Source organism: Neolamprologus brichardi, chromosome 7, assembly GCF_056152115.1.
Source record: "Neolamprologus brichardi isolate AB-2024 chromosome 7, ASM5615211v1, whole genome shotgun sequence".
NCBI classification, from domain to species: Eukaryota; Metazoa; Chordata; class Actinopteri; order Cichliformes; family Cichlidae; genus Neolamprologus; species Neolamprologus brichardi.
Genome location: NC_142110.1, coordinates 45,258,122 through 45,276,719, shown reverse-complemented (window position 1 = coordinate 45,276,719; position 18,598 = coordinate 45,258,122). Strand labels below are relative to the sequence as shown.

The window sequence follows — 18,598 nt, the reverse complement described above, 5'->3', positions numbered from 1 at the left end:
GGTAAGTGTGTTCATTACATTAACATTCTGTTGTGCAATTGTTATTTACTTGTATTTTATAATTTGACTTTACATACTGCTGGGTGGTTTGTAAAGTTTACAATAACTAGTATTATCATTATATATAGAAATATATTTTCTAATATATATAATCATCTCAAAAGTAATGCCTTGAAGCAGAAAATAGTAATACTTTATTAAAATTTAAAACAGTGCAATATTTTAATGTGTGTATTGTGTCTACTGTTTGTTAACTCACTGTATTCATAAACATCTTAATAATAAATTCCATATTCTATTACCACATTATTTGTGATCAATGGGTTTGCTGGGTTAGGTGTGTGTGTGGGGGGGCGGGGGTCTTTAGGCTTTGGCCCCCACCCCTGCCACCAGTATATTTTTAAGCAAGTATTTCTAGCTTTATTTCAATATTCAGTTTCCTACCATCTGCTCTTAAAGGGTAATCACCAGGTAACCCGCCCTCCCCCTTTGCACACACATGCACACAAACAAAACACACAGTATAATTCACACCCTCATTATAGTGAATAAATATTTATGCCATTTTACACCATCAAACTTAGATAGCTAAGGATGAAGAACCTTTTATTCTTTAAAGAACCATTTGTAATAGCTAATGAACCATCTACAAAATAAAAAGGTTCTTTGACGTATGGTTCAGAACCATGAAGACATCTGAAGAACTATTTAAGAACCATAATTTTTCTGAGAGTAGGCACAATCCTGGTCAAGATATGTGATATTTTTTTGAGGATATCTCTTTTTGGATATTTCAGCAGTTTTTTTCCCTTTCTTTTCTACTTTCCTGTTGCAAAATACCTACGTCAGTACTTACTGAGTACTACTGCCCAAGAAACAGAAGTGAGAAACTCCACCCAACGGCACAAGCAACTTTAAACTCTCTATTTTCACACGAGACATAAAATCCCTATGTAAGTATTTTTTTCTCTATGAAAAACCTTTGTGTTATTTATAACCTATAATTTTAAAGCTTATATGTGTAAATGTTTGTATTTTTAAAAGTCATGGTTCCATATATTTCAGGAACAATCATGGACGTGGAGTATTTTGATTATGATAACTACACCGCAGACATCGATAGCAACTTCACCACTGAAGGAACCCTAAATTTATATAGCACCTCGTCTTCTTCAACTTATGCTCTGGTGGCAGTCAACATCATCATATGTGTTTTGGGGCTTGCAGGAAATTCCCTGGTGATTTGGATTTGTGGATGGAAAATGAAAACCACAGTCATCACCATCTGGTACATCAGCCTGGCCATTTCAAACCTTTTGTTCTGTGCCTTGTTGCCTTTCGAAGTTGTGTACATGATAACTTCACACTGGCCCTTTGGAGAAGGCTTGTGCAAGCTCGCCTCATCCGCCCTGTTTCTCAACATGCACAGCAGTGTGTTCCTGTTGGTTCTCATCAGCACTGACCGCTGTATCATGGTCTTATTTCCTGTGTGGTCGCACAACCACCGCAAAGTAGGAAAAGCCCTTGGAGCCGTCATCTTCATGTGGGTTCTTTCTGCATTCTTAACAGTGCCCTCACTTATGTACAGGAAAACCACAGTGCACGGCTCGGTCATTCAGTGCCACACGGATTATGGGGTCAGACATAAAGCGGATGATGTTGAACGTCGCTGTGTTCTGCAAAAGCGCTTTTCAAAATTGTGTGCACGTAAGTCAGAGAAATAGAAATTGGGTGTGAGGGAGAGAGAAGCTGAGACACTGAGATAAAGCGAAGCACAGTCAGGATTTGTCAAGTGTATAAAACCACAATCTGGTGTGTTTTGGCTGCAGCGGATCTCAGCTGCAGAGCTTTTTCAGGTGCGTTATTGTAGCAGGAAGTGCACGGGCGTATTTGCAGGCTCTGTGTCTATGTGCAGCTTACTCAAATGGATCACAAGGACGACTTTTTTAAAGTAAATTAAGAATAATCTCATTAGTTACGCCTGTATTTTTCTGTAGATGGAGGGTCAAATAATGTTTAAATAATAAACAGGATTCCAAAAGTACGATTAGGGATAATTTTATTACAGACTTTTAAAGAAGCATTTGTAAATATAAGTTGCATTTTAAACTAGTGGACCCCCTTTCTTTGGTTCAAGCCACTTTGCTTAATCAACAGGTCAGTGCGTTTAGAGTGCAGACGGTATAAACAGCTTTTAGCTTTTATCCATACCTCCATCACACCTTTCAAAATAAAAAACACTCCACCTGCACAAAGCAATTTCCAAAATAAGGCTCATCTCTGTACCAACAACCCAAAACAGTGCTTATATTGTGCGTTTACGTGACAGGCTAAAAGATACAGTATACACGGTTAGAGGATCGCAGACTAATAAAAACAGCCTGGTGTAACACTGCTACAGAGGGTTGAAAGGTGGTGGACTCGTCATCATTGCCGCAGGAAAGTGAGGTGTTCACGCTGGACTATTTCTCTTCTTGGCAGCAGGGAGCCAAACCGGGCCCAGCACAAAGCGTGAGCGCTCCATTTAATTGCTGGTCCTGACTGCCTCCTGCTGGTCATCTTGTTGCTTGAGACGGTAGTCAGCAAGGGCTGCCTTGATGGCATCTTCAGCAAGCACTGAACAGGAAATAATTGGAGGTTAAATGTGCACATGTGTGCAGAGAAGTTTGGAAAAAAGAAAAAGAAGAGCCTTGACGTATTATAAGAAAACTTACTGGAGCAGTGAAGCTTAACAGGAGGAAGACTGAGCTCCTTGGCGATGTCTGTGTTCTTTATCTTCAAAGCTTCGTCCACCTGAAAATAAAAGCCCACACACAGCCATGAGCGGAGCAGAATACGCTAAATATTTAATAGATTAAACATTCAAAGGAGCTGAGATGCAGGTCTGTAATGTGTTCACTCACAGATTTGCCTTTCACCCACTCGGTGGCCAGAGAGCTTGAGGCGATGGCAGAACCACAGCCAAAAGTTTTGAACCTGGCATTCACAATCTTCCCCAGGTCATCCACCTCAATCTGAGAAAAGTTTTGACTGTTACTCATGTGACCAAAAAAATGAGCAAGAAAAAAACAACAAAATAACCCCCAAACAATCTTAAGCTCTCCCATTCTTACAAATGTATCCCTACTAAACTAGCAAAAATAAAAGCCTTTAATTCACACACACTTTCTAACAAACGTACCTGAAGCTTCATTACATCCCCACAGGCCGGGGCACCCACCAAACCAGTTCCAACATTCTTGGAGTTTTTGTCCAGCGAGCCCACATTTCTGGGGTTCTCATAATGATCCACCACCTTCAGACAACAAAGAGGGGAAAAGGAGCATCAGGCCAAATGCACTCTTCCTGTTGCTGTCAGAATTCAACAATCACATATTTGCAGGAAGGAAATGCCATCTACATTCAGATACAATGGTAAAAAGAATGTGTACAAGTCTTGGCATCCTTGTTACACAACTACAACTTGACTCACTTGCATAACTGACACTGGCATGAGCAGATTAGGACTGGATTTCATGGTCGACACAGTGCAAACTCTGTCATTCAGCCCTCCTACTCTATTTCTTGCTGAGTCACTCTGACCAAGACAGCGTGAAGTGGCCGAGCATCGCAAACCCTTTTGCATTTTTCATCAGAAATTAAAGGTTTAAAGCCAGATTCCTCAGCCGATGGCTAAAACATGACCTCTTATCCAAGAAATAATTTTAATAAAAGGCATATAATGTCTAAACCTCCACAATCACCCAAAAACATCCAGCTAAACATAAATACATCACAGTTATGGCTGCCATGACCCGGTTAACCTCCTGTTGCATCAGTACACCTTCACAGGTATCACATAACATTTACCTGACTCTAGCACAACATACTGCCACCCTTTCAAGCGCATTATTCGGATATGGTTAAAACTGTGGCAGTGGACAGCTGGTTGCAGATTAGTGACGTTATTCCAGCCTTCAGTAAGCTAAATAGCTATAATGAAACAATACATTTGTTCATTTTAACAAGCTAGCATCATGGAGGTGAAGGGTTTGAGATAACCAGCGTAAAGGCAGTCTGATGTAACTTGAAACATTTGTGCAGCCAGCTAAATATGAGCCACCGTCCTATGGTTGTCAACAAAATACCCGAGCAGAAAGATCACTCTTACAGAGTCGTGGTTGCCCGTGTTTGGTAGATCAGTTAGCTGATATACTCCAGGATGCTTTCAGTAGGAGTAAACATGAACCAACAAGCAGCTGCGACGCTGTAAGCCGAGCTCCCCGTTAAAGAGAAGCTACAGACTGGACCACTTACCTTCTTGTGATAGCAACACTGAGTGATGAACTCGGGAGCGGAGAGCCGCCTGGTGAGGAAAGCCAGAGGACTGAGACACTTGTTCGCCACGGTGCTCGCCATGTTGATCCAATGTCGCAGTTAAGTATGCTCGCAGCTCAAGAGAATGGAACTACAAGTCACTGACAGGAGGAGGAGCTACAATAATCACATCTGCGCATGTCTGGTTTATGTCATTTACAAAAAACGCTCTTTTGATAATACAATACAATTTGACTTTCATTTGTTTATATTTTATTTTATTTTTATTATTTTTATTTTTTTCTTTGTGTTTTAATTGATCAAATTATCTCTCTTTACGAGTCTTTATCAAGCATTTAGTAGAGGTGGGTAGATTAAGCCAAATATGGAGTGCCACAGGATTCATACTTTAGTTTATTTCTGTCCTCTAAGGTTCATCAAAAAAGAAACATACCTGTTCAATCACTGCTCCACTCATGCAGTCACTTTGACATTAACTAATTATAAAAAATAAAGTGTTATTGGTCATCTTGGCTGTTAGGTTTGCTAACTGATTAACAATAGACTATTCAGACATTCAAATAATATATTCAGCAAATTGAATTGTGTTAAATACTTTATTTTATTGGAAATGAAAAACTATACTTCAGACATGAATTCTGAAAAAATCCGGAGCCCTTTTGTGTTGACTGTGGGTCCATTTTATTTATAGCCTAAGGAGCATTTAAATGGCAGGCGTTGACCCAAAATACGAGACAGTCACGTTAAAAAAAAAAAAACAAGTTTCAAAATACACGAAAAAGCTGAAAGGTGAGTTTTGTTCTGTTAACTAATTATTCTGTGAAGTTGAAAGAAAATGACAATGATTTAGCAGGGAGTCAAATGTGTTCAGAATTTGCTAATTGGTGAGGATTCATGTCATAAATCAAGACACACTGCTCTCCACTACATAAGCTGCATCAGCAATACTGGCCCTGTATTTACTTGGTATCAGATCGATACTGATATTTGCATCGCACTAGTATTTAAAGAAAACTTTAGGGAAGTTCTCCACAACAGAGTCAAAAGATTACATTCAACTTATATGTGGGTTTTTCTTCTTGCTGCTGTTCCCTTGAGGGGTTGGCACAACAGATCTTCCTGCATTTCACCCTATCTCTAGCATCCACCTCTGTCGTACAGCCCTCTGCATGTCTTCCTTCACTGCAGCCCTGAATTTCCTCTGTGGTCTTCCTCTTTTGCTCCTGCCTGGCAACTTGATATTCATAGAGTCCTGATCAAAAGTTTAAGTCCATTTGAAAAATGGCAAAAAATCATATTGTGCATGGTTGGATCTTAACAAGGTTCCAAATCAAGCTTCAACATGCAACAAGAAGAAATGGGAGTGAGACGAAACATTTTTTTTTTTTTCTGTTGTTGTGATTTGGTGCTATATAAATAAAACTGAATTGAACTGAACACACTGACAATGATCTGGACCAATAAGCCACATTACACAGTAGTTGTGTAATGTGGCTTATTCAATTATTATTTAATGTTATTTAATGTGGCTTGTGTATTTTTGCTGCTAGGTTAAAGCCACATCCTTGAGCTTTGCTAATAAGAAACAGAGAGGAGCTCTATAAATGTACCAATATTGATCTAAAATGTGTCGTGAGTGAGATTTATTTACTGCTTCCTTGTCTTGTGATTCCTGAAATGAAAGTTGTTTATTCATCTTTTTTCCCCACTTTTTTCCCCACAGCTTGGTATTTGATTTTGGGGAACTGCAAAAGGAACATTAGCACAGAACTCAGAATGTCCTATACACGTGAGCTAATTGAGCCATAGCTGATTCTACCTAATAATGTTGTGTAAACTGTTTTTTACAATGTGGGAATTCAATGTTTTTAGATGTCATGTGTAATATTTGTGGTATTGTATGTCTCCCATCTGCAGTAAACCAGTTTAATTATTTCTTATGAGGTCTAACACGAGCTCAACCACAGATTACAGTTTTACACAATAACTTCCATTCCACTAAAACAGGGGTCAGAAACCTTTAACACCCAAAGAGCCATTTGGACACGATTTCCACGCAAAAGAAAACACTGGGAGCCGCAAATACTTTTTGACATCTAAAATGAAGATAACACTGTATATATTGTTGTTGGGTTTTTTTACCTTTATGCTTTGTGTAAACAACTAAGGCGTGTTGCTTAAATCCATGAAGTGCTACAGAGAAAATTACATTTTACTTATGTAATTAACACATTTTGAACTCTTAAAGAAATATAACAAAAGGAAAGACACCCTGCTGAACTAAAATGATCCATGTAGCAAACAAAAACTGTTGTGAGCCGCCAACCTTATATCGCCTTTGGGCTTTTGGAGCCTTGAACTGACTTTTAAAAAATAATTGGAAAAAAAGCACTATGCTGCTAAAAGAGGAAAAATAGATATTTGCAAAATTCAGCCTAAATATGTATTTTGTGTGTGGCGGGGCGTGGTCTGCAGCGCCGCTGCAGGGGAGGCGGACGCACCTGAGCCGTCTGTGCTATCTGTGCTGTTGTGTTGGTATGTGTCGGGCTGTGAGCTTTAACACCGGCTGTATGTGTCACCAACCGTGTGTGAAAAGTGGTCAATAAAGAGGTGCTGAAAAGTCGTCGGGTCTGCCGTGATATGTTTACAATGGGACTTCTGGTCCCGAACCTCTGCGCACAGCGTCTGCAAATCGGGGCTGTACGAAGTCACTTTCATCTTTACGCAGTACTGTAAGCTGTCATCTGTGAGGCGTGAGCGGTGTTTGTGTTTAACGTAGTTCGCGGTGGAGAATAGCTGCTGACAGAATGTGGATCCGAAGATCCATAATTGGCCTACCTGGGGTTGAAAGTCTCGATAAAGGCACGGCGTGTCGGGGGTATATCGGCTTCCGCAAGTGTGACGCTTATTTTGAGCATCAAAAAATAATAGAATATTTTATTTTTATATTTCAATATCACAATAATCTTCCAATTTAGAACTACAAGTTAAAAAAAGAACTAACATAAATAAAATACACTTCAGCTAATTACTTAAAAAATAATAATTTATTTTCCCAAACCATGTGGAGCCGCACTAAAAGGACTAAAAAGCCGCAGGTTGCCAACCCCTGCACTAAAATGATAAGATAAGATAAGATAAGATAAAACTTTATTCATCCCTCGGGTGGGTTCCTCTGGGAAATTTGTTTTCCAAAAAGCACAGCACCGACATAAGTTACAGAGTTAAGAATATTATATACAGTGGGGCAAAAAAGTATTTAGTCAGCCACCGATTGTGCAAGTTCCCCCACTTAAAATGATGACAGAGGTCAGTAATTTGCACCAGTGGTACACTTCAACTGTGAGAGACAGAATGTGAAAAAAAAATCCATGAATTCACATGGTAGGATTTGTAAAGAATTTATTCGTAAATCAGGGTGGAAAATAAGTATTTGGTCAATAACAAAAATACAACTCAATACTTTGTAACATAACCTTTGTTGGCAATAACAGAGGTCAAACGTTTACTATAGGTCTTTACCAGGTTTGCACACACAGTAGCTGGTATTTTGGCCCATTCCTCCATGCAGATCTTCTCAAGAGCAGTGATGTTTTGGGGCTGTCGCCGAGCAACACGGACTTTCAACTCCCGCCACAGATTTTCTATGGGGTTGAGGTCTGGAGACTGGCTAGGCCACTCCAGGACTTTCAAATGCTTCTTACGGAGCCACTCCTTTGTTGCCCGGGCGGTGTGTTTTGGATCATTGTCATGTTGGAAGACCCAGCCTCGTTTCATCTTCAAAGTTCTCACTGATGGAAGGAGGTTTTGGCTCAAAATCTCACGATACTTGGCCCCATTCATTCTGTCCTTAACACGGATCAGTCGTCCTGTCCCCTTGGCAGGAAAACAGCCGCATAGCATGATGTTTCCACCCCCATGCTTCACAGTAGGTATGGTGTTCTTGGGATGCAACTCAGTATTCTTCTTCCTCCAAACACGACGAGTTGAGTTTATACCAAAAAGTTCTACTTTGGTTTCATCTGACCACATGACATTCTCCCAATCCTCTGCTGTATCATCCATGTGCTCTCTGGCAAACTTCAGACGGGCCTGGACATGCACTGGCTTCAGCAGCAGAACACGTCTGGCACTGCGGGATTTGATTCCCTGCCGTTGTAGTGTGTTACTGATGGTGACCTTTGTTACTTTGGTCCCAGCTCTCTGCAGGTCATTCACCAGGTCCCCCCGTGTGGTTCTGGGATCTTTGCTCACCGTTCTCATGATCATTTTGACCCCACGGGATGAGATCTTGCGTGGAGCCCCAGATCGAGGGAGATTATCAGTGGTCTTGTATGTCTTCCATTTTCTGATGATTGCTCCCACAGTTGATTTTTTCACACCAAGCTGCTTGCCTATTGTAGATTCACTCTTCCCAGTCTGGTGCAGGTCTACAATTCTTTTCCTGGTGTCCTTCGAAAGCTCTTTGGTCTTGGCCATGGCGGAGTTTGGAGTCTGACTGATTGAGGCTGTGGACAGGTGTCTTTTATACAGATGATGAGGTCAAACAGGTGCCATTCATACAGGTAACGAGTGGGGGACAGAAAAGCTTCTTACAGAAGACGTTACAGGTCTGTGAGAGCCAGGGATTTTCCTTGTTTGAGGTGACCAAATACTTATTTTCCACCCTGATTTACGAATAAATTCTTTACAATTCCTACCATGTGAATTCATGGATTTTTTTTTCACATTCTGTCTCTCACAGTTGAAGTGTACCTCTGGTGCAAATTACTGACCTCTGTCATCATTTTAAGTGGGGGAACTTGCACAATCGGTGGCTGACTAAATACTTTTTTGCCCCACTGTATATATATATATATATATATATATATATATATATATATATACACACACACATATATAAATACAAAGACAAAGACATATATAGATAAAATATACAAAGGGGATAAATAGAATAAATAGGAATAAAAATAAAAATAAAAATACAAGTGAATTGCACATTCAAGTATGGAGTCTATTGCACCGCTGATTATTAACAAAAAGTATTGCACAAAAGGTGATTGCACAGTGAAGTGGAGAGGCACTACAGCTTAGTTGTTCCCCCCTCCTTTGTCCTCCTGTTTCCCCTCCCTCTCCCCTCCAGAGAGGAGTTAAACAGTTTGATGGCGTGAGGGACAAAGGAGTTTTTAAGTCTGTTGGTTCTTGTCTTTGGGAGAAGCAACCTGTCACTGAACAGACTCTTCTGGTTGTTTATGGCCGTGTGCAGAGGATGCCCAGCATTGTCCATAATGTCCAGCAGTTTCTTTAGTGTCCTTTTCTTTGCCACTGTCACCAGAGTGTCCAGCTTCATGCCGACCACAGAGCCAGCCTTCCTGATCAGTTTTTCCAGCCTGGATGAGTCCTTCTTTGCTGTGCTGCTCTCCCAGCACACCACAGCATAGAACAGTACTCCAGCAACCACCGACTGGTAAAACATCCTCAGGAGCTTCCTGCAGATGTTAAAAGACCTCAGCCTCCTGAGGAAGTACAGTCGGCTTTGGGCTTTTTTGTACAGGTGCTCTGTGTTGCATGACCAGTCCAGTTTATTGTCCACCCACAGCCCGAGGTACTTGTACTTGTTGACCACCTCCACCTCCTCCCCCTCTATCTGAACCGGCAGTGGACCTGCTCTGGACCTCCCAAAGTCCACAACCAGTTCCTTAGTCTTTGAGGTGTTGAGTTGCAGGTGGTTTGTGTGACTCCATGCGACAAAGTTCCTCACCAGACTTCTGTACTCCTCTTCCTGGTCATCCCAGATACACCCCATGATGGCTGTGTCATCTGCAAACTTCTGAATATGGCATAATTCAGAGTTGTAGCAGAAGTCAGAGGTGTACAGGGTGAAGAGAAGAGGGGACAGCACAGTTCCCTGTGGTGCTCCTGTGCTGCTGACCACAGTGTCAGACGTGATGTCCTTCAGCCTGACGTACTGTGGCCTGTCGGTGAGGTAGTCGGAGATCCAAGCCACCAGGCAGGGGTCCACCTCCATCCTGTTCAGTTTCTCCTGGAGCAGACAGGGCCGGATGGTATTAAAGGCACTGGAAAAGTCAAGAAACAGGATCCTGACTGTGCCTTTTCCCCCATCGAGGTGTGAGTGGGCTCTATGCAGGAGGTACAGGATGGCATCCTCCACTCCGACACCCGCCTTGTAGGCGAACTGTAGTGGGTCCTGGGCATGTTGTACCTGTGGTCGGAGGAGGTTGAGGAAGAGCCGCTCTAGAGTCTTCAGAAGATGTGATGTCAGTGCCACCGGTCGGAAGTCATTCAGCTCATTGGGCCGGTTCCTTTTGGGGACCGGGACGATGCAGGATGTCTTCCATAGGGCGGGCACTCTCCCCAGTCGCAGACTGAGATTGAAGACTCGTTGTAGCGGCTCCCCAAGTTCAGCAGCACACGCCTTTAGCATCCTCGGACACACCTTGTCCGGACCTGCTGCCTTTCTGGGGCGAAGCTTCCTCAGTTGTCTCCTGACCTGATCCACTGTGACACTGGGAGATGATTGGAAGGAGGGGGGGGAAGATGTCCTGCTGCTGAGAGAGGGATTGGAGGAGGGGGGTGTCATCATAGTGTCAGGAAGGGGGGGAAGCAAGGGAGGTAGGAGAGTGGGGAGAGGGCTCTGTAGTAAAGGTGAGGGTGGGGGGGTTGTGGGCTGGTCAAACCTGTTGAAGAAGTTGTTGAGTTCGTTTGCCTTCTCCACAGTCCCCCCCACTGTGCTGTTCTTGGTGTTGTGGCCTGTGATGGTTTTCACACCATTCCAGACCTCCCTCATATTGTTCCTCTCCAACTTCTGCTCCACCTTCCTCCTGTAGGTGTCCTTTGCTTCCCTCAGGCAGCGTTTCACCTCCCGCTGTGCTGCTTTCATCTCCTCCTTCACTTTGCTCCTGAAAGCCTTCTTCTTGATCTGTACACTCAGAAAAATAAAGGTGCCAACTGGAACCAAAAGTGGTTCTTTAGACTGATGCCATAGAAGAACCTTTTTTAGTGCCACAAAGAACCTTTCAAACAATGGTTCTTTGAAGAACCTTTCAAACAATGGTTCCTTGAAGAACCTTTAAAGGTGCCCCAAAGAACCATCAAGAAAAGGATCTTTGGGGCACCTTTAACGGTTTTTCAAAGAACCTTTTTTAAAATGGCTCTTTAAAGAACCATTTTAAATCTTTCAAAATAAAATGTATCATAAATTGAATTTGAGTAGGGTAAAATAAATACGAGCACAGCATAGACATATATTAATGGTTTATTGCCATTTCGTAGTTACCAAAAGACAAAAAGACACATATTAGTCATTTAAACAGTAATAATTCAATATTTTTACTATATTATAAATAAATATATATAAATACTATATCTATAGATAACACAACAATTAATACATGTATTGTTTAATTAATAAAAACACATTAGAAATAGCAATAGCTTCATAACAGACCATTAAATCAACACATTGTCATCAGCAGATGTTTGCATGTTCAGTAAAAATATTTCAACAACAAGTTTTTGATTAAAATTATCATGATACATCTCTGATGTATGTATCATATCAAATATATGTCATATCAAAACAACCCCACACCTGCAGTTGTTTCAGTTTTTCACAGGTGTTTCCTGTCAGCTGGTCAACCTCACTCAGGCGGACATCCATATCAGCCAACCAAACGACAAGCTCCTCCCCTTGTGCTTCAAATCCCTTCCACTCTAAGACAAGGAGCTGAGAGAGAACGAAAAAGAGTCAATTATAAAGAAAAGAGAAAAGTGAAACCCTCATCAGAAGGTCTGACTCGCATACCTGCAGTCGACCTGTGATGGACTCCAGTTTGGTGTTCACGTCATCCCAGCGGTGGCCGCACTCCCTCGCGAATGCCAGCAGCTGAGTCTGCAGGGTGCCCTGGAAGAGCCGAGTTAATGTTTGATTCCTCCTGGTCAGGCTCTCCAGCTGGATGATCCGAGGTCTCCCCTCTCGCCGCCGCCTCTGAACACACAAACACAAATTGCATGTGAAGCAGGAGGTGCAGATTTTTTTGCTATTCTTTATCAAGCCTAAATCCAGGCTTGATCACGTGGAGGTATTTGGAAAACTTTTTTGGCCAGTGGACGACTGTTGTCTCGCAGAAAGTCAAATCAAATGTATGCGATACACAATTGGAGGTTGCAGGAGTGCTCACAGACATATTCAACCTGTCCTTGGCCCACGCTGTGGTACCGGCCTGCTTCAATTCCACCTCCATCGTCCCGATACCCAAAAACTCCAACCCATCTTGCCTCAATGACTACCGCCCAGTAGCACTCACCCCCATCATCACTAAGTGCTTAGAGCAGCTGGTCCTAGCACACTTCAAAGCCTGTCTCCCCCCCACCCTGGACCCCCACCAATTCGCGTACCGCCAGAACAGGAGCACAGAGGATGCAGTCTCCATCGCACTGCACTCTGTCCTCTCACACCTGGACAACAACAACACATACGCCAGAATGCTGTTTATAGACTTCAGTTCAGCATTCAATACAATCCACCCCTCACAACTCATCAGGAAACTGACAGACCTGGGCATCAGTTCCCTCATCTGCAAATGGTTACTGGACTTCCTGACCAACCGCCCCCAACATGTCCGGCTGGATAACCACTGCTCATCTACAATCACAATGAACACCGGTGTACCACAAGGCTGTGTGATGAGCCCTTTCCTCTACTCCCTCTTCACCCACGACTAGAGACCTGCTGATGGTTCCAACACCATCATTAAGTTTGCAGATGACACCACGGTGATTGGCCTCATCAGTGACAACGATGAGGCCGCCTACAGGGAGGAGGTGGATCGTCTGGCTGAGTGGTGCGACAGAAACAACCTGCTGCTTAACACAGAGAAGACCAAGGAGCTCATCGTGGACTACAGGAGGAATGCTGACCCACATCCACCCATCCACATTAAGGGGACGGCTGTGGAGCGTGTGAGCAGCTTCAAGTTCCTGGGAGTCCACATCTCCGAGGATCTCATCTGGACGACCAACTGCTCCAAGCTGGTCAAGAAGGCTCACCAGCGCCTCTTCTTCTTGAGGACTCTGAGGAAAAACCACCTGTCCTCAGACATCCTGGTGAACTTCTATCGCTGTACCATCGAGAGCATCCTGACCAACTGTATAACAGTCTGGTATGGGAACTGCTCTGCCTCGGACCGGAAGGCGTTGCAGAGGGTCGTGAAAACTGCCCAGCGCATCGCCGGAGCACCACTTCCTGCCATAAAAGACATATACAGGAAGCGGTGTCTGAAAAGGGCTGGGAAAATCATCAAAGACCCCAGTCACCCATCACATAGACTCTTCACCCTCCTGCCCTCTAGGAGGCACTACAGGAGCCTCCGGACTAAGACCACCAGGTACCGGAACAGCTTCTTCCCCACAGCTGTCAGACTCCTGAACTCTGCCTCCTGACATCTGACCCACGTTAAACTCATGGACTGGACATACACACACCCACAACCACCTACACACACACAATGGACAACCGTACCCTCAAACACACAATAATAACATGGACTGAACCACCACTCACAACCACTAGCACTTTATATACCTCTGTAGAAATTATCCACATATCTCACTTATCTTAACTGCACTACTGTATAGTTCTGTGTAAATAATCATACGATAATTTTTAATCCTACAACTGTTTATAACTTGCATAGTTCACATTTCTGTATAACTGTATATCTCAGATTTCTGTATAGTTTTTTTTTGTTGTTGTTGTTGTTTTTTTAATTTCATATTTATATCCTGTTCATAGCCTGTACATAGCTTGTACTCACTACAGCCTGTACATACTTATAGTTATAGAATATTCATAACATACTTCATACCGTGTACATTATAACATACCATAATAGACCCATTTCTGTAACATACTTACATATCTATATTATTGCTAATATATATTGTAATATATCTATATCACTAAAGCACTTCTGGATGGATGCAAACTGCATTTCGTTGCCCTGTACCTGTGCATGTGCAATGACAATAAAGTTGAATTCTATTCTATTCTATTCTAATTAATTCACAAGAACACATTATAAAAAACAAGTCCAGTTCTTGCCTGATTTCAAGTGAATTCTGCATCAAAACAGGGTGACAGAATTAAAATGAGTGTTTGCAGCAAATGTGAGCACAAAGCCTCACTTTGTGCAAGCCTGCTATTAAAGTTCTCCTCTACGCAGACAACGTTTCTGTTTTCAAGGCACAACTTGGATCTGCTGTACAAATCTTATGGATACACGCTAAATGACACAGTAGTGTGCACGACTCCAGATTCTGATCCCTCATCCTAATATGGTCCCAAAAGGCTCACAAAAACCCACATAGTGATAGCAATAAAGCAAATGTTGAGGCTTCAAAATACAATGTCCATAAACCAATGGCTGACATCGGTTTTATCATAAGGGTGATAAATATACAACATATGGTCTTAAGACTAAAAGTATAATACAGATTTTAGTCTGAGAGATTTGATGTTCATTTACCTGCAGATGCCCTATACGTGCCTGCTCCGTGGTTTTCCACAATGCTTTGAACATCACTATTTAATACAGGAAGTAGGTGAACTAAAACAAGTCATCTTTCTTTGTGAGAGGACAATATTAATGAAACAAACCTCAATAACATCATAGAGATCCCTAAAAATGCTCCTGCTGCTTCTCTTCCTCCTCATCCAAAGTTTCCTTCTCCTTGTCCTCGACTTCCATCCAATTGTAATTCAATCTAATTGTGTTTCTCACCCTCCTCTTCCTCATTTTGTTGGAGCTGTGAACAGAATTAGTGTGAATCTGAATTAATTTGTGCAAACAAGAAAAATCTACAGCTCTTCGGTCAGAGGTGGTCTTGTGATTTAAGCCAGGTAGATTTATGTGTTGATGCTACCTGCTTCAGCTCTATGACTGGCTGCTGAGTGATATTTACACCCTGGCTGGATTACAAACTTTAACCACGTGCTGAACTTTGGCCCAGCTTTTATACATCTTGTTAGTATAACGACCTCTTCTTGGCTTAATGTATGATGATGGATAAATGAAATGTACAAAGAAAATTTAACTATTACAAAAGGACATCTATCTTGGAGCATAATTTTCAACTAGTCCGAAAATAAGTTTTACAGTAACAGTCATGTGACACATGAGAAGGTGTGTCTTTTTCTATTCATTCAAAACACTTCAAAACACTCTTCCAGAATTCAAAGTACAGGCTGATGTAAGTATTTAATGTAGGGCTCAGTTCTACTGAATTTCTGAGTTTCTAGAGCAGACACAGAGCTTACGTCACAGGCTTCAGGCGCAATTTTAGTGACTTTAACAATATTATTATTGGTCTAGCTGACATTAAGTTATGTATGCAGCATGCAATAGAACCACGTATTTTAGAAGCCAAAGGTTCAAATCAGTTAGGAGCAGTGTCAGTCAAGTTACTTGAAAAATGTAATCAGTAACTAATTACTGATTACTTCCCCAAAAAAGTAATCCCGTTACTTTACTGCTTACTTATTTCAAAAGTAATTAATTACTTAGTTACTTTTTAAAAACACAGGTGATAAAGCAATAGATCTTTCAGCCCAATTCTACTTTTTCTGCATAATCCATCATACAAAATGTAATCAAATGGAAAAGTCTCTTTTTAAAACCTTGTTTTATTAGTTTTAACCTTTTAACTTTATGCATCAAGCAAAATTTTAATTATATGCAACATTCTCTGACTGGAATAAATTTGTTTAACATTTAAACCTATTTTCTGCACATTCCAGCACATAAAATATATATATATATTTTTTTGTTTACACTCACTCTTTCAAATAGATGCAAGTAAAACACAGCAGAAAATAAATAAATTCAAAGACTCGCGGTCCTGTTGCTCTATTTTCACCTGTATAGCAGGAGTGGCGGAGGCGTTCCCTGGTGCAGGTGTGCCGCAGCGGTCAGTGGAAGAATCCGCGAGTTTCTCTGTGAGTTTCCCATTACGTCGTAGCGCACTCGGTGCTTGCGTGGAAGTTTAGGGGGGGGGGGGTTCGCTGTAAAATGAAGTTTTCTTCCCACGCACAACGGACACTAATGTTTTTGTCACTTTTTATGGAATCAAACTCAAAATAAGGTCAGTACTTCCACGCTTTAAACGCTGCACGCTCATACTCTCTCCGCACTCGATAATATCCATTGTTTCTAGTGATGGGTCGTTCGCGAACGAAATGGCTCTTAGAGCCAACTCTTTGAAGTGAACGACGCGAGCCGGCTCCTTATTGGGAGCCGTGAGGTTTTTTTTGTCTTCCTCTCACCCTCTCTCTCTCGCCCTTTTTCCGCTAAACTCCGCATGCGCGGCCTGTACTTTGCGCTGGGCAGAGGGGGGAGGGGCGTTAGTTACACTCGCAGTAGCACAGGAACAGAGCCAGAGAGAAAGAGAGCGAGGGACAACAACGTCACATTAGAAAGGTATAGTAATCATCCACTTTTCAGTTGCAGATGATAAAGGATTCAGAAATCATGCAGGCCCATATGACAGAGAATGTGCATCTTCTTTTTGTTTTAATATTTTAATTTATATTTAATTGTGTTGTGGTTTGCAGTGTTTTGTGTTTCACGTCAAATTTGTTTAAAAGGAAAAAGCTGAAAATTTAAATAGTTAAAAGTTTAAAATGTAAATAGTTGTTTTTTGTATTATATGATTTATTTATTACATTTTATGTGGAGTGAATAAATAAAGTATATTTATGGTGGCCCTTAGAGACAAAGCACGTACAAACTCCAAAACACGTACAAACTCCTAAGCATGTACAAACTCCAAAATGTGTAAAAACTCCAAAACACGTAAAAACTCAGAAGCATGTACAAACTCCAAAACACGTAAAAACTCAGAATCACGTACAAAAGACAACAGAAGTGCTCCAGGATGCTAGGGCGCAGTGTTGAGCTTTTGTTACCTAGTGGCTACACAAGCCAGGAAGTATCAACAACCGGATTTGGTGTGTGGTAGTAACAGGTAAATGAACTTTTTTTTTTTTTTTAATTATTTGAATAAATATGAGTGCTTGTCTATAAATACACAAACAATACACACATGCTTTCAATTGTGTAATTTAAGTGATCTGGGTAGCTCTGTTTTGGAAGTTCAGTAAACGCTAGAAATGTGTTTTGGAGTTTGTACGTGCTTTTTGGAGTTTGTATATGCTTTAGAGTTTGTACGTGCTTTGTCTCTAGGGGCCATATATAAACATATATAAATAAAACCACTTTTTTTACATTAGTAATTCATTTTCTGCATAATTTTATATTATTGTTAATGATTAAATAATTAAAGCAACAAAACAACCTGAAGAGCCGGTTCGGAGCCGAAAGAACCGGCTCTTTTTAGTAAGCCGAGCCAAAAGAGCTGGTTCTCTAAAAAGAGCCGGAAATCCCATCACTATTATCTGCACACAGCTGTTGTCACAAACGTTGCACTCGCTTAGGTCACTGTCATGAGACATTCTCGCAAAAAAATCACGGTTTTAGTAACGCAGTAACGCAGCGTTCCTACGGGAAAGTAATGGTAATCTAATTATCGTTTTAGCAATAGTAATCCCTTACTTTACTCGTTACCTGAAAAAAGTAATCGGGTTACTGCCCATCTCTGGTTATGAGTACCTTCCCTTAATTATAACAGTGTTTGGTTTTTTTTTAGGAAAACAGTTCTGTATACCGATACTAAACTGTTAACTTTAACGGCTAACATAGCCGTTAAAGTTAACCGTTATTGTTAGCACAATATTAACAGCAAGCTACAATGACGAGTAACAAAAACAAAACAGTACAAAGGTTTTAATGAAAATGTTTTACCTTTTCCAACAGTCCCAGAATCCAGAGCTTCAAAGACCAGCAGGTGCTCAAGACTGTTATCCGCTTCACTGTCATCGGCCGTGAGAAAGTGTTTTTCCCTTAGAAAGTTCAAGGCCCACCGCTCGCGCGATCTGCCTGCGCATGCGCATCCCAACGACTGACCCCCTCCGTCCGCTCCCGGGAGGTTGCCATAGTACAACGTGTTCTAACGTCTCTCTCTCTCTCTCTCCCTGTCATTTGGCTCAAAACACATATTAACAAATTGCTCAGTGATGAACAAGTACTCAGATCATTTACCTAAGCAGTGTGCTTTGTCAAAATTAAGTAAGTGTGTTGGTAAGTGTGTTCATTACATTAACATTCTGTTGTGCAATTGTTATTTACTTGTATTTTATAATTTG

General features: G+C 41.5%; 3 protein-coding genes across 3 annotated transcripts; 1 reads left to right on the top strand and 2 right to left on the bottom strand.

Moving 5' to 3' along the window:
• The first annotated feature begins 891 nt into the window (after positions 1-891).
• LOC148102180 (C3a anaphylatoxin chemotactic receptor-like) lies at positions 892-1,724 on the top strand. Its single transcript, XM_087843691.1, has 2 exons — positions 892-953; positions 1,066-1,724. Exon 2 carries the CDS (start codon positions 1,074-1,076, stop codon positions 1,722-1,724), a length of 651 nt encoding a protein of 216 aa, XP_087699817.1. The 5' UTR covers positions 892-953; positions 1,066-1,073.
• A 318-nt stretch (positions 1,725-2,042) lies between these two features.
• LOC148102179 (uncharacterized) lies at positions 2,043-4,459 on the bottom strand. The gene is made up of 5 exons (XM_087843692.1): positions 4,297-4,459; positions 3,182-3,295; positions 2,904-3,014; positions 2,715-2,793; positions 2,043-2,616 (listed from the first exon to the last, which is right to left on the bottom strand). The coding sequence occupies exons 1-5, from the start codon at positions 4,396-4,398 to the stop codon at positions 2,525-2,527; spliced, it is 498 nt and encodes a 165-aa protein (XP_087699818.1). The 5' UTR covers positions 4,399-4,459; the 3' UTR covers positions 2,043-2,524.
• Positions 4,460-11,711: 7,252 nt separating this feature from the next.
• On the bottom strand, positions 11,712-18,272 carry LOC148102178 (nesprin-2-like). The gene is made up of 3 exons (XM_087844473.1): positions 18,198-18,272; positions 12,143-12,325; positions 11,712-12,064 (listed from the first exon to the last, which is right to left on the bottom strand). The coding sequence occupies exons 1-3, from the start codon at positions 18,270-18,272 to the stop codon at positions 11,897-11,899; spliced, it is 426 nt and encodes a 141-aa protein (XP_087700599.1). The 3' UTR covers positions 11,712-11,896.
• Between the last annotated feature and the right edge of the window lie 326 nt (positions 18,273-18,598).

Excerpts from the sequence above, each read along its gene's own strand:
- LOC148102180 (XM_087843691.1), top strand. The coding sequence starts at position 1,074 with ATGGACGTGGAGTATTTTGATTATGATAACTACACCGCAGACATCGAT.
- LOC148102179 (XM_087843692.1), bottom strand. The coding sequence starts at position 4,398 with ATGGCGAGCACCGTGGCGAACAAGTGTCTCAGTCCTCTGGCTTTCCTC. Across the intron at positions 2,794-2,903 it reads AGTGGGTGAAAGGCAAATCT|GTGGACGAAGCTTTGAAGAT; the intron begins GTGAGTGAACAC and ends TTTTATTTTCAG. Across the intron at positions 2,617-2,714 it reads TGTTAAGCTTCACTGCTCCA|TGCTTGCTGAAGATGCCATC; the intron begins GTAAGTTTTCTT and ends TTTCCTGTTCAG.
- LOC148102178 (XM_087844473.1), bottom strand. The coding sequence starts at position 18,272 with ATGACAGTGAAGCGGATAACAGTCTTGAGCACCTGCTGGTCTTTGAAG. Across the intron at positions 12,326-18,197 it reads TTCTGGGACTGTTGGAAAAG|AGGCGGCGGCGAGAGGGGAG; the intron begins GTAAAACATTTT and ends TTGTGTGTTCAG. Across the intron at positions 12,065-12,142 it reads CCATCACAGGTCGACTGCAG|CTCCTTGTCTTAGAGTGGAA; the intron begins GTATGCGAGTCA and ends GTTCTCTCTCAG.